Source organism: Camelina sativa, chromosome 14, assembly GCF_030686135.1.
Source record: "Camelina sativa cultivar CO46 ecotype springtype chromosome 14, ASM3068613v1".
Taxonomy (NCBI): Eukaryota; Viridiplantae; Streptophyta; class Magnoliopsida; order Brassicales; family Brassicaceae; genus Camelina; species Camelina sativa.
In genome coordinates, this window is record NC_141893.1 from 7,272,689 (window position 1) to 7,284,949 (window position 12,261).

Consider the following 12,261-nt stretch of genomic DNA (forward strand, 5'->3'; position numbering starts at 1 on the left):
TTGAATATTTGATTATGATTTCACGTAGTCTGATGATTTGTTTAAGTGAAAAAGTACAGTACACCTTAAAACCTAATTGTTGTCGGTAAGAAAGAGATTAGAGATGGGTGAGATCTAGAATGATAATGATATATTATAATGGTATTGAAATCAGGATATTCTCTCTAATCTCGAAATATTTTGATACGAGTTGGATGATTGACCAACTGCTAGTAAACACGTGGTAATATCTCAGCTTCTGATTTGATAAAAGAATAGAACGATGGACTCTTTTTTTTTTTTTTTTTCCCTCTCTCTCTCTCAACTAATTTGCTAGAACCAGTACCAGTAGTAGTACAACTACAAATGAATTAGAAAAAAAAACGGACAGGACACAACAACAACAACACACAAATCTGAAATCTCTCTTTCGTCCTCGAAAGGACAGACTTTGAGGAGAGAGTTCTTATGTGGTTTTGTCTCGTCCACCCAAACAAAATCAACCAAAATAAAAATAACTATTTTCACTTGTAATTTCTTCTCTCTTTTATTTTTTTATTTCTCATTTTTTCTCCAAAAAAAAATTCATACACACACCCAATCTCTCTCTCGTCAGCCAAAAAAAAAAAGTAACTTTGGTTTCCGAAGATTCTCTTCTGTTTGGACTCTCTGTTTCCGGAACTTATTAACCGTATTTGGTTCTTTTTGTATTTGGGATTGCCTAAAAAGTTTTTCGTCATTTTGTCTGAGAAAGGATGATGTCATGTCGGAATGTTGACTTGGGTACGAGTGTTCTTGATCTGATGCCATGTGGGTGTTCTTGTACCTCTTCTCCTACCAGTCGTCAACTCTTGTTTAGGAATTGTTCCAAGAATCTTTGTAGGATTGGTGGCAGAAGCTATGGTGGCAACTTGGTCTTACTCCGTCCAGATTTGGGGACTTGCAGAGCCGTTCCTGCTAAACCAAAGGAGACTTATCTCCTCAATGGTAACAACCATATCTACTCTTTCTCTTAAAACTATCTGATTTTTGGTAGTGATATAATTGATTTGAGATTCTTTAGTTTTGATGTTTGGTTTGCTAAGTAATTGAATGATTGGTCTTCACTTTTTTCTGGTACATACTAATGTCAATTAGGAGTACTATCCATTATTTTTTCTTTTTTTTTTTTTTTTTCTTTTTGAGCATGCATGCTATAGAAATATAAATCTTTAGCTTTGGTTGAAGCAACAACAGCTTTTAAACATATAAGACTTTTCTTTAGGTTTTGAAATTTTCTGAAACTGGAGTTTTAATTAATGCTTATGAGAATAATGATGGTTGTGTAGGCATTGGTCAAGATAAAACAGTGATGCTCAATCTGAAGCCAGAATCACAAAAGCCTATATCTTTGGAAAATCTGTTTGAGGTTGTTGCTGATGATTTGCAGAGGTTGAACGACAATCTTTTATCGGTTAGTACCCTCAGGCCAACATTTCTTTTTCTTATGGTCTCTTAAAATTAAGAGAGTTATGTTTCTAATGTTTCAATGCTCTTCTTTTATTAGATTGTTGGTGCCGAAAATCCGGTTTTAATATCTGCAGCTGAGCAAATTTTCAGTGCTGGTGGCAAGAGGATGAGACCTGGTTTGGTTTTCCTTGTATCACGAGCCACTGCGGAATTAGCCGGCTTAAGGTAATCATGTATATTACTGCCATTATCATTACATCTTTGACCTTCGACATTGCCTATAGTCTCTAGCAATATATAAATGATGGTTTCTAGCTGATCTTGGTGCAGGGAACTTACAGTAGAACATCGGCGTTTAGGTGAGATCATTGAGATGATTCACACCGCAAGTTTAATACACGATGATGTCTTAGACGAAAGTGATATGCGAAGAGGTTTGTTTGAGACAATTTATTATATTCTCTTGATCAGAATGTACATGTTCTCTCTGCAAAGTTTTAAAAGCTTTCACTTTGTGTTTGTTAGGAAAAGAAACGGTTCATGAACTTTTCGGAACAAGAGTAGCTGTATTAGCTGGAGACTTCATGTTTGCTCAAGCATCATGGTACTTAGCGAATCTCGAAAACCTCGAAGTCATTAAGCTCATTAGTCAGGTTAGAATTCTTTTCTGAGGCTAGAAGAAGCTTTTTTACAATACAAAGACTTTGGTCTGAATCTTGATTTATGCATTTCAGGTTATCAAAGATTTTGCGAGCGGTGAGATAAAGCAAGCATCGAGTTTGTTCGATTGTGACGTCGAGCTTGATGACTACTTGCTAAAGAGTTACTACAAGACAGCTTCATTAGTAGCTGCAAGCACAAAAGGAGCTGCAATCTTCAGTAAAGTTGAAAGCGAGGTTGCAGAGGAAATGTATCAATATGGGAAGAATCTCGGTTTATCTTTCCAAGTAGTGGATGACATTCTGGATTTCACTCAGTCCACAGAGCAGTTAGGGAAGCCTGCAGCAAATGACTTAGCCAAAGGTAACATAACCGCGCCAGTGATATTTGCACTAGAGAATGAGCCGAGGCTAAGAGAGATCATTGAGTCTGAGTTCTGTGAGCCTGGATCGCTTGAGGAAGCGATTGAAATAGTTAGAAATCGAGGTGGGATCAAGAGAGCTCAAGAATTGGCTAAGGAGAAAGCTGAACTTGCGTTAAAGAATCTGAATTGTCTTCCTAGGAGTGGTTTCAGATCGGCGCTTGAGGATATGGTGATGTTTAATCTTGAAAGGATTGATTAGTTTCAAAGGGTCTTTTGGCACAGGAAACTGTAACGCTCTCCATTTGTTCAATCTTCATTCAAACACAGAATTTTTTTTACTGTATGTCATAAAGTAATAATAAAAACATTCATACTTATTATTGCAAAATCATACAATTTAGAAAGAAAAATGTTAAAACATCTGATCTTGAAATAGTATTTCTGTGTGATGTGTCTCACCAACCATCTAGTCTTTTATTATCTCATCTTTGATTCTTTAATTCTTCTTCTTTTATTCATTGCCTCTTCCCTTATATTAGACTAAACTAGCTAAAAACATGTTGGTTAATTATTTTGTCTGTTATGAATATATTGTATTATGTGGATGCCCATTATCGGCCCATTAGTATAACCCTAAACCCTATTATGTATCTCTATATATATGTTGTATCATATGGAACAGATGAATAATACAATAATTCTCTAAACCTCTTGTTTATAACACGTTATCAGCACGAGTCTCTAACCCTAGCCATCTTAAGAAAAAAAACCCCTAGCCGCTGAAAAAAAAAAACTCAGTCGGTTGTATCTCCCTTTTTCTAAGGTTTCCGTTCTCCGATAAACATCAATATACAGAGTACAAACCGTCCATTGTTCATCGGTATTTTCATACCCCAACTAAGGGGGTATGTTGAATTCATACACTAGCTATAACACTGAGTAAATCCATACACAAAGTTTAGTAAAATTCAAATTGGCTGCACCAACTCGACAAACGGTGTAAGAACATGCACAAGCCGTGACGGTGTTATCTGACCGTTAACAGCTGCTTACGTGGATGCCACGTAATAAACGACGTCGTATTGAGATACGAAAGAAAGAGCTTCTTTTGTCCAAAACGACCTCGTTTCCATTGTCTTCTTCCTTTTTACTTCTTTCACGAGTCGAGAGAAAGTTTGTTCAATTGATTTGGGGATTTTTAGAACATTTAGGGTTTTTGGGCGAAATCGATTAAGATGTCTTCATCATCAGCTTCTTCAAGTGAGTAATTGAGAACATAATGTGTTTAGTTTCCTTGTCTTTGTGTATTTTGATAGAAATATTATTTGATTGTGAATTGGTGAATCCGTTATTTGGTGAAGGAGTGAGCAGCGACAAAGTCAATGTCATTGGAAGAGGAATCCCATGAAAATGTAGATGTGGTCGATTCTCTGTAATGAGAACTTCAAACACAGTGAAAAATCCTGGAAGACTCTTTCATTGTTGTCCTAATGGATCCGACGAGGTAATCAATATAGTTGGTCATATGAAAATTGTTCTCATAACCTTCTCATAATGTGTATTTTTGTATTAGAATCCGAATCATTTGTTTAAGTGGACCGACATAAGCATGGTTGAGGAGATGGAAGAGGTTGAAAGTGTAGTTGACAAAATAGAAAGAGAAGTGGGAAGCTTAGCAAAGGGATTAGATGAGGTAGAAGCTATCAAAGAAATCGCAGAAAGATGTGAAAAAGATATTGTAGAGCTCAAAGGTGTGGTGAGTTCTTGTGAGAAAGAGATTCAAGAGCTAAGAAGCTTCAAGAACATGATTGTTTGTGGTGGTTTAGTTGTGGCTTTTGTCTACTATGTAATATTTGTGTAATGTGTTGTTAAGTGTTTTTGTTGTGATTAAGCATGTAATCATGGAGTTGTTAAGTGTTTTTGTTGTTAACTATGTTAAGATTAACATAAAACTTCAATAAGTTTTGATTAGATGAAAAATAGAAGCTATGTTTTGAGTACAACAAAAACTTGAAATTCACCGAACTACAACCATAAACTACCATGAGATTACCACAAAAACTTTCAATCTCATCAGACAAAAACAAAAAACTAACTTCCATTCGTCCCTTCCTTCTATTCAGTTCATTCATTCCATTCCATGGCTTGGTCCTTGGGTTGGTGCTTGACTAAGTCCTTGGCTTTGTCTTTGGCTTGGTTCTTGGCTTTGTCCTTGGCTTGGTTCTTCACCAGTTTTCTTCTTCTTCCACCTTCTACCAACAACTTCCAGAGTCGGACAACTTCTAGTATTATGACCGACGGTACTACACCGGCCACAACGACTATCTCGTCCAGCTTTTGAAACTTTGATTCTCTTCTCCGGTTGTTCTTGTTCTTCTTTTCCTTTTGACTTCTTCTTTGGAGACTCATTCTTGCCCTTCTTTCTTTTTTCTGTCTTTTTGGGACCTTTTGTAACTTCTCGTGGTGGTGGTTGAATCCTAGGCTCCTGAAATCTTATCCAAAAACCAATGCCATTAACTTCTGAGATTGACTCAGAGTAAATCTTGACATTTGTTGATGCCAAGTACTAATCACAGTTAACATAATCTTCAGGATTGTGCATCTTGGTCAGTATGACTCTTAAAACATGGCGGCAAGGGATCCCTGTCATACTCCATCTTCGACATGCACATGTCTTTGCATTCATATCAACCTTGAATCCATGTTTGTTTTCGAGAACCTCATACTGCCCATTTCCACAAGGAATTACCTGACAATACTTTCGTAAAAGCTCTTCCTCTTTGATGGTGTTGGCGACCTTGAGAGTGTATTTCCCTTGACGTTTCATTTCTTTTTAAGCCTCACATCTATGCGCATCATAGTTTGTCTTCTTATTGTCTCCAACATCTCCACTAATGGCATTTCCCGTGCTTTGTTGATAGCATTGTTGTAAGACTCAGAAAAGTTATTAGAAACATCTTCACAACTGGATTTGCAGCCAAAGAAGGCACGACTACAGTTTCGCGGATTCCTTTGCATGACAGCCTCATACACTCTTTCATCAAACTTCTTCAATTCGTCAATGGCTTTGTTATACTCTGATGCATTAAAACTCTTTGCAACTGCCCAAAACAACTTCTTTGGCAAATCTTTACCTGGATAAACTCTTCTAAGGTTACCATAGATATGGCGTGCACACATCCGGTGTTCCACCTTTGGTAGATCTTGATCAACGACATTGAGCAATCCCTTTTGTCTATCAGAGATAAGGGTAAATCCATCACCATCTTCAAGCTTCAAATCAACTTTCAGCTTCTTAATGAACCACAACCAAGCATCATAGTTCTCTGTTTGCACAACTGCCCAAGCAACCGGATAGAACTGATTGTTAGCATCTCTTCCTACAGCTGCCAACAGTTGTCCTTTCACACCGTTTTTTAAGAAGCAACCATCTATGCCAATTATTGGCCGACAATATGCAAGCCAAGTCTTCCGAAGGGCTTCAAAGCAGACATAAAACCTATCAAACCTGACGATACCAGCATCATCAGTCAATGTCCCAACCTCCGCTGTTGAACCCGAATTTGATCTACAAAACAGAAATCAAACCCATATTACCGACTAACTCCAAAATTATAAGAAAAGCAAAGTAAAAAAAAGCTTGACTTACTCTAAAAGATGTTCCATGTAATCATGTAGACGAGCAAATTGCTCATCATATTCCTCTTGAATCATCTTCAATGCTTTTGCTCTAGCTGTCCGACACTGATCATAAGTAGCAACTATGGTGTAACGCTCCTCAATCGCATCTTGCATCGCCTTAGCATTGAATGTCGGATCCTTCCTTATGTCATTCAAGAACAACTGAGCAAGGACTCCACTCTTGATCACTTTACTAAACCCGTCCTTTGTACATGCATGGACATCATTGCATGTCTTCACCATGTACTTTCCAATTTTATCTTCATAGGAGCAGTAGATCTTGAATTTGCAATTCCCTCCAATGGAACACCTTACTTCACTCTTCTCTGAACCCCATCTTGTAAACTTTATATTCTCTTCATTCTTAAGAGCATAGTCAACCACAGCTTCTTTAAACTCACCTATACTATCAAAGACTTGCTCTAATTTTATTTCTCCACTACCTTTTTTGCACCTCATATATCTTCTTTCAACGTCCTCGCAATCTGAGTTAGGAGGAGTATCCTCATCATTATCATGCTCTTCTTCGTCAACAAAACCTGCTAAGTTCTCCTCCACTCGATCTTCCATGTCAACAAATACCCTACGAGCATCTCTATCATCACCATGAGAACCATATCTATCACTATGAGCACCATCTCTATCATCGCCAACAGAACCATCTCTATCACTATGAGCACCATCTCTATCATCACCATGAGAACCAGCTTCAAGAAGCTCATGCTGTTCTTTCTCTAGAAAGATTTCTATCGACTTAACCCAAACCGCAGTTGTACACATTTTCTGAAAATTCTCACCTTCATTTATTAACTTCAGCTCTGAAAAATCTTCAAATGGATACTTATACCAGATTTTCTGCCCATAAAGAGGATCGTCCAATGCCGCCATCAGATTAGTCACAACACTTTCTGGTTTGCTTTCAAGGGTTAGAGCCGATCCTCCAACATAAGTAATTTTTTTCCCATCAACAACTCCAAACGCTCCACCATTGTGGCATTGGAATATGACATCCTCATCGGAGCTGAAAAAAAAACTTAAAAGAATTAGAGGGTTTTCTAAATAAACACTCGTAAGTATCTCAATTAAGAAAATCCCTAAATTATAAAAACCCTAAAAATTGAATTAAAATTACCTCATTTTCCGATGACAATACGGTTAACAACACTTTATACACTCTCCACGGTCGACAATCGTTGCTAATTGAATCAATTGACCAATTGATTTTGATTTATTGGTGAAAAGAAGAGAAGAAACATGAGTCGGGATTGAGAAACATAACTCGAGTCGGGAAAGAAGAAGTAGATGGCTTAGGAAGAAGACAATGGAAACGACGTCGTTTTGGACAAAAGAAGCTCTTTCTTTCGTATCTCAATACGACGTCGTTTATTACGTGGCATCCACATAAACAGCTGTTAACTGTCAGATAACACCGTTACGGCTTGTGCATGTTCTTGCACCGTTTGTCGAGTTGGTGCAGCCAATTTGAATTTTACTAAATTTTATGTATGGATTTACTCAGTATTATATATGGTGAATTCAACATACCCCTTAGCTGGAATACGAAAATACGGATTCTCCTCCTAGAGATAAGTTTTGCTTTATACTTTATATTTATTGCATATCGCTTATACTATGCTTATGCTTTGACTATTGGATATGTTAATTCAATTATAGGTTCACAAAAAACTGTGTTTGTTATCAGTATTATTTATTGCTTGTGGTGTTACCCAATCATACGTGTGCAACGCTTTATACGTGTGTATGATCATAGTTATTGATCTATATTATTATTATACATGTTTGAAATCTGAACGGTTCAGTTAATTTGTTTAAGCTTGAAGTTAACTATATGTATAATATTGCAATTATTATTTTATCCATCATCGATTATTATCCCTTTGTTTTACTGTTAGTAAACTGAGTTTCACGGTTTTAATATTTAGTTATCGAGATCTATACTTTATTGTCAATTGAACTCGATTTATAATATACTCATCATGAGTAACTCATGTGGTATCGTTTATATGCAGTTCGGGCTGGGTTTTAGTGCGTCTAATAATTGGACTAAGCAAATAATCGATCACCGATGGTGTCTCCGTCTCTTGATGTCTGTACCGAGATAAGTACTACTAATCCATCATATTATATATAGTTAATCGTTACACTCATATATGACATAGTAACAGACGGAAACAATTTTATAGAAATTGATCGTCATATAATTATAATTGTTATAGAATCATACACACATGTCATATTATTGCTATATGATTGTTTATAACTTTTTGTGATATATTTTATTTGTTTAATCACAAATTTAAATATAATTAAAATTAGATATAATATCATAATGAAATCTTTTAAATCATGTTTCCAACCTTCTTTAGTGAATATATCAAAAATTTAGTAAAAAATTACTAAATAATAATTATTGATCATGTTTTCTTGTCATCACTTATATGGAAAGGTTTAAGTCCAAGTATATGACCATAAAATTCATTAGTTCTTTAGAATAATCTAAAGAAAGTAAATGATTAAAATTCTATAAAAGAATACAAATCAACTTGATTCTAATTATTACCAAGATTATATAACTGAAAATGATATCTTTGATGGAAAGATATTGGAAAATACATAATTTACTTGTGACAAAATATTGTTGTCATGTAGACACAATATAGTGAAAAATATATTTTTAAATTTTATAATCTTGTTATTTGTGAATGAGTAAAATTATGAGATGTTGATGTGAATCACATCCTATTGGGCTGGTTTATTCTTTGAAGTGAATATGACTTTATGCTATAAGTGGTTTCCACTATTCTACTACAATATTAAATAGTAGAAAAAGTATTGAAAACTCTTGAAGAGTATATATACAATTGTCTATGGGAACACAATTTGATATTAATGTGTTATAGTCTCCCAAGTCTCAAAGTTAAAAAGTTATAAGATATAATACGTGAACAATTTGGGAATATTATTGATTTCAGAGTGGGATTCAAATCGAGATTGATAGACATGAAGTTTCATCATCTCGAGGGGGAGAATTAATGAATCCCACATACAGAGGTGATGGATAAAATATAAGATTATGTTCACACCCGAAATGAGTTTAATCACTTATATGATAGAACAAATTTTGAGGATTTGAAAAGTAATCACGTTGAGACAATAAGAAAGAAAAAATACTTTGAAATCATAAGTATTACCCAAGACAAGAAAAATATTTTAGAGATTACATGCATTATCTAGAAGATAAAGTGCATTGTGAAAATCTCATTGTTTGGCATGACCGGTTAAGCCATTCCGGTTCACTAGTGATGCGAAAGAATAATCAGAAATTTCTGAAAAGATTCATTAGAGAACCTAAAGAGTTTCCCTAGTGATTTCTTATGTGTGCTGCTTACAAAGCAAGCCGATTATATGGCTCACCCCATGAATTTGGATAGTGTCAATTTTCTGGTACGTATACAAAGAAATATTATGGATTGATCATCCACTATATATGTTTGTTATTAACTTGCAACATGGAGTTTGCAAGAGTATTTGGTTAATTGACAATGGTGGTGAAACCATGCCAAGTAATTGACATAAATGACTCTATATGTCAATAAGTTTGCATCAGGTCAACATATTATATTATGAGTACTCCCCACTATAATTGGTTTGGGTCAAAAACCATATATATTCCATCTAAATGTGTTTATACATGTTAAGTTGCTCCACCACAGTGATTAAGATGGAATTTGAAAGAATGTTGGAAATATGTTGGATATAAATATCTCTTGATGATTGAATATCTCGAGATGCAAAGACTGTTGGTTCAGTGAGTCAGTCTTTCCAACATGAGGGGGAGAAAATAAACAGCTGATAAAGAAATATTATGGAAGAAATTATCTTGATCCTCGTACTTTGAAATGTGCGCTAGAAATTGAAAATATAATTTATTGGCAAAGTTTGCAAAGATGCTAAATGCATGCAAGAGCCATTTTCTGACTTTGAGTGAAAAAGTCACATATACCAGCTGTGCTCCAATTAATGTCCTAGAAGGATAAGATCAACTGCTATTAAGTCTAAAGATCGCATGAAGTGTGATAGACTTATGGTTCCAAATATAAGCATCCTCGGAAAATAAAAGGAGCATAAATTAATATGGCACCGAGGACGCAAAGAGTCATGAAAATCTCTAAAGGAGATGTAAACATGAGTAAGAAAGTGTGATTCAGGTACCTGAGAATCATAATGAAAGGAAATCTCAACAAGTTGAGTCATGTCTAGAGTGAAAAGGAACCAATAATAAAATCGACGTCGTAATATGTTTGCATGCAGTGTTGCAGTTGATGATGTTATGATTTAAAAATCGAGGATCATATAACGCGGTTAGTAGAAAAACTTTGATTGAAAAGTGTAAACAAAGAATGATTGATTAATCATTAAAAGAAGTAACTATGAAATGGTTATAGTCTCTTAAAGAGATAATATTTGGACTTGTAGTCTTTACACTTGAAAGTGTAAAATGAGTGGGACATAAAAGGATCTTTATGAGATATAAAGTACGGTTAGTAGTACAATGATTCTCATAAAATCTTGATATTGATTATGAGAAATGTACTCTCATATGGTGGAAGCAACTATTTTAGATCTCTTATGAGTTTGACAATAAGAGTAAGACTTGATTCAGTCTATTGAGAAGTTTTCAAACTATCAGAAGTTTCCCTTAAAGTGATCATATTGCTAGAAGCAATATTTTATAGTTCTCGGGAAAAAGTTTTGTAGACTTTTGACACCTTTGAGGAGAAAATGGTGAGAGTTTATCTCTATTAGAGTGTAGATCATTGTTGTTGATCTTAGGGATCTTATAGTGGGTTGAAAATAAATCGGGAACAAGTTAAGGAATATCTTAGGGTTGTGTAAGTCCGAGATTGAACATTAATTGTAATTATGTTCAAGAAGTATTTTCAACAAAGTTTGAGGATGTAGGCATTTGTTGAACCTCGTTAAAAGAAAAATTATATGTGTCTCTTGTCTCTTCAGCACTTACAAGTGGGTCTTGTTAAAAGAAAGGTACAAGAACAAGTGCAAATATGTTGATGATGAAAATGTTATGTAATCTCTAGTAGAGATTTCGCATACCAAGGAATATATGGAGAAATAATCAATGATGAAATATTACTCTTGAAAGATAGAGAAATCAGATTATATAAGATCAGATATTTCATGAAATTTCTTGAGGTTACAGATTTGACATCTGATGAAAGAGATGTTATCTCAGGATGCTTACATCAACATAGAAAAATGGTCTTTGTAATACCATACTAAGAAGAAGAGTTGAAAGAGAAAGTTTTACAAGGAGATTATGAATAACTCCTATGTATAAGATGATTGTTTGGAAGATTGTATGTAAAAGAAGATTTGGGCTTAAAGTTCAAATAGATCTTCTATATAAAAGGGGTTCAAATGACTTGAAGTTCAATGACCTAGTAGAATATATGATGATCATATGAGTTTGTACCTGAAAGCGTTGTTTATAACAATTCAAAAAAGATGATATATATGATCATAATGCATAACCTGAAGATGATATTTTCAGGGGGAGAAATATAATCATAAGTGTGGTTGTACTCTTTTTTTCTTATCATGGTTTTTATCCCATTGGGTTTTTCCTTGAAAGGTTTTTAACGAGACAACAAAGAACACGCGAAAGATAAATACCTGAAGAGAATATTATGATTCCAATGGTGAAAGATTATCATCTTCAAAGTTTTTGAAATACATTGATGAGATTGTGAGAAACAAAGATAATGATAAAGATGAGTCACTTGCGAGACCCACAACCAGTAGAAGAATGGCGATACACGTTTACTACATATTCGTTCAAGTGAAGATTTGGCGAACCATTTACCAAGGCGTTTCGAACCACTACTTTTAAGAAGCTATTTCATCATATTGGATCGTCATCTCAAAGATTTCAAGTGATGTACTCATGAGGGAGAGTAAAAGCGCGCTGCACTCTTTTTCTCTTAACCATGGTTTTTCCCATTGGGTTTTCCTGGTAAGGTTTTTAACGAGGCAGCATATCATATGCGCATTTAGAACTACATTTTTATAATGGTCATCCAAGGAGA

At 34.9% G+C, this 12,261-nt stretch overlaps 1 protein-coding gene and 1 pseudogene across 2 annotated transcripts; one reads left to right on the forward strand and one right to left on the reverse strand.

Annotated features, from left to right (window-relative positions):
- Positions 1-314: 314 nt before the first annotated feature.
- LOC104740392 (solanesyl diphosphate synthase 2, chloroplastic) lies at positions 315-2,840 on the forward strand. Of its 2 annotated transcripts, none has more exons than XM_010460963.2 (6): positions 315-966; positions 1,308-1,432; positions 1,526-1,653; positions 1,759-1,862; positions 1,954-2,081; positions 2,163-2,840. In XM_010460963.2, exons 1-6 carry the CDS (start codon positions 735-737, stop codon positions 2,709-2,711), a joined length of 1,266 nt encoding a protein of 421 aa, XP_010459265.1. In that variant the 5' UTR covers positions 315-734; the 3' UTR covers positions 2,712-2,840. The 2 variants fall into 2 exon arrangements, with proteins under 2 accessions (XP_010459265.1, XP_087339640.1); XM_087483514.1 differs by having other exon boundaries at positions 336-966; positions 1,744-1,862.
- A 1,740-nt stretch (positions 2,841-4,580) lies between these two features.
- On the reverse strand, positions 4,581-7,270 carry LOC147927917 (uncharacterized; annotated as a pseudogene).
- Positions 7,271-12,261: the final 4,991 nt, after the last annotated feature.

Bases quoted from the DNA above. Each gene is read 5' to 3' on its own strand.
- LOC104740392 (XM_010460963.2), top strand. From the start codon at position 735: ATGATGTCATGTCGGAATGTTGACTTGGGTACGAGTGTTCTTGATCTG. The intron at 967-1,307 runs GTAACAACCATA...ATGGTTGTGTAG, and splicing joins GGAGACTTATCTCCTCAATG to GCATTGGTCAAGATAAAACA. The intron at 1,654-1,758 runs GTAATCATGTAT...ATCTTGGTGCAG, and splicing joins GCGGAATTAGCCGGCTTAAG to GGAACTTACAGTAGAACATC.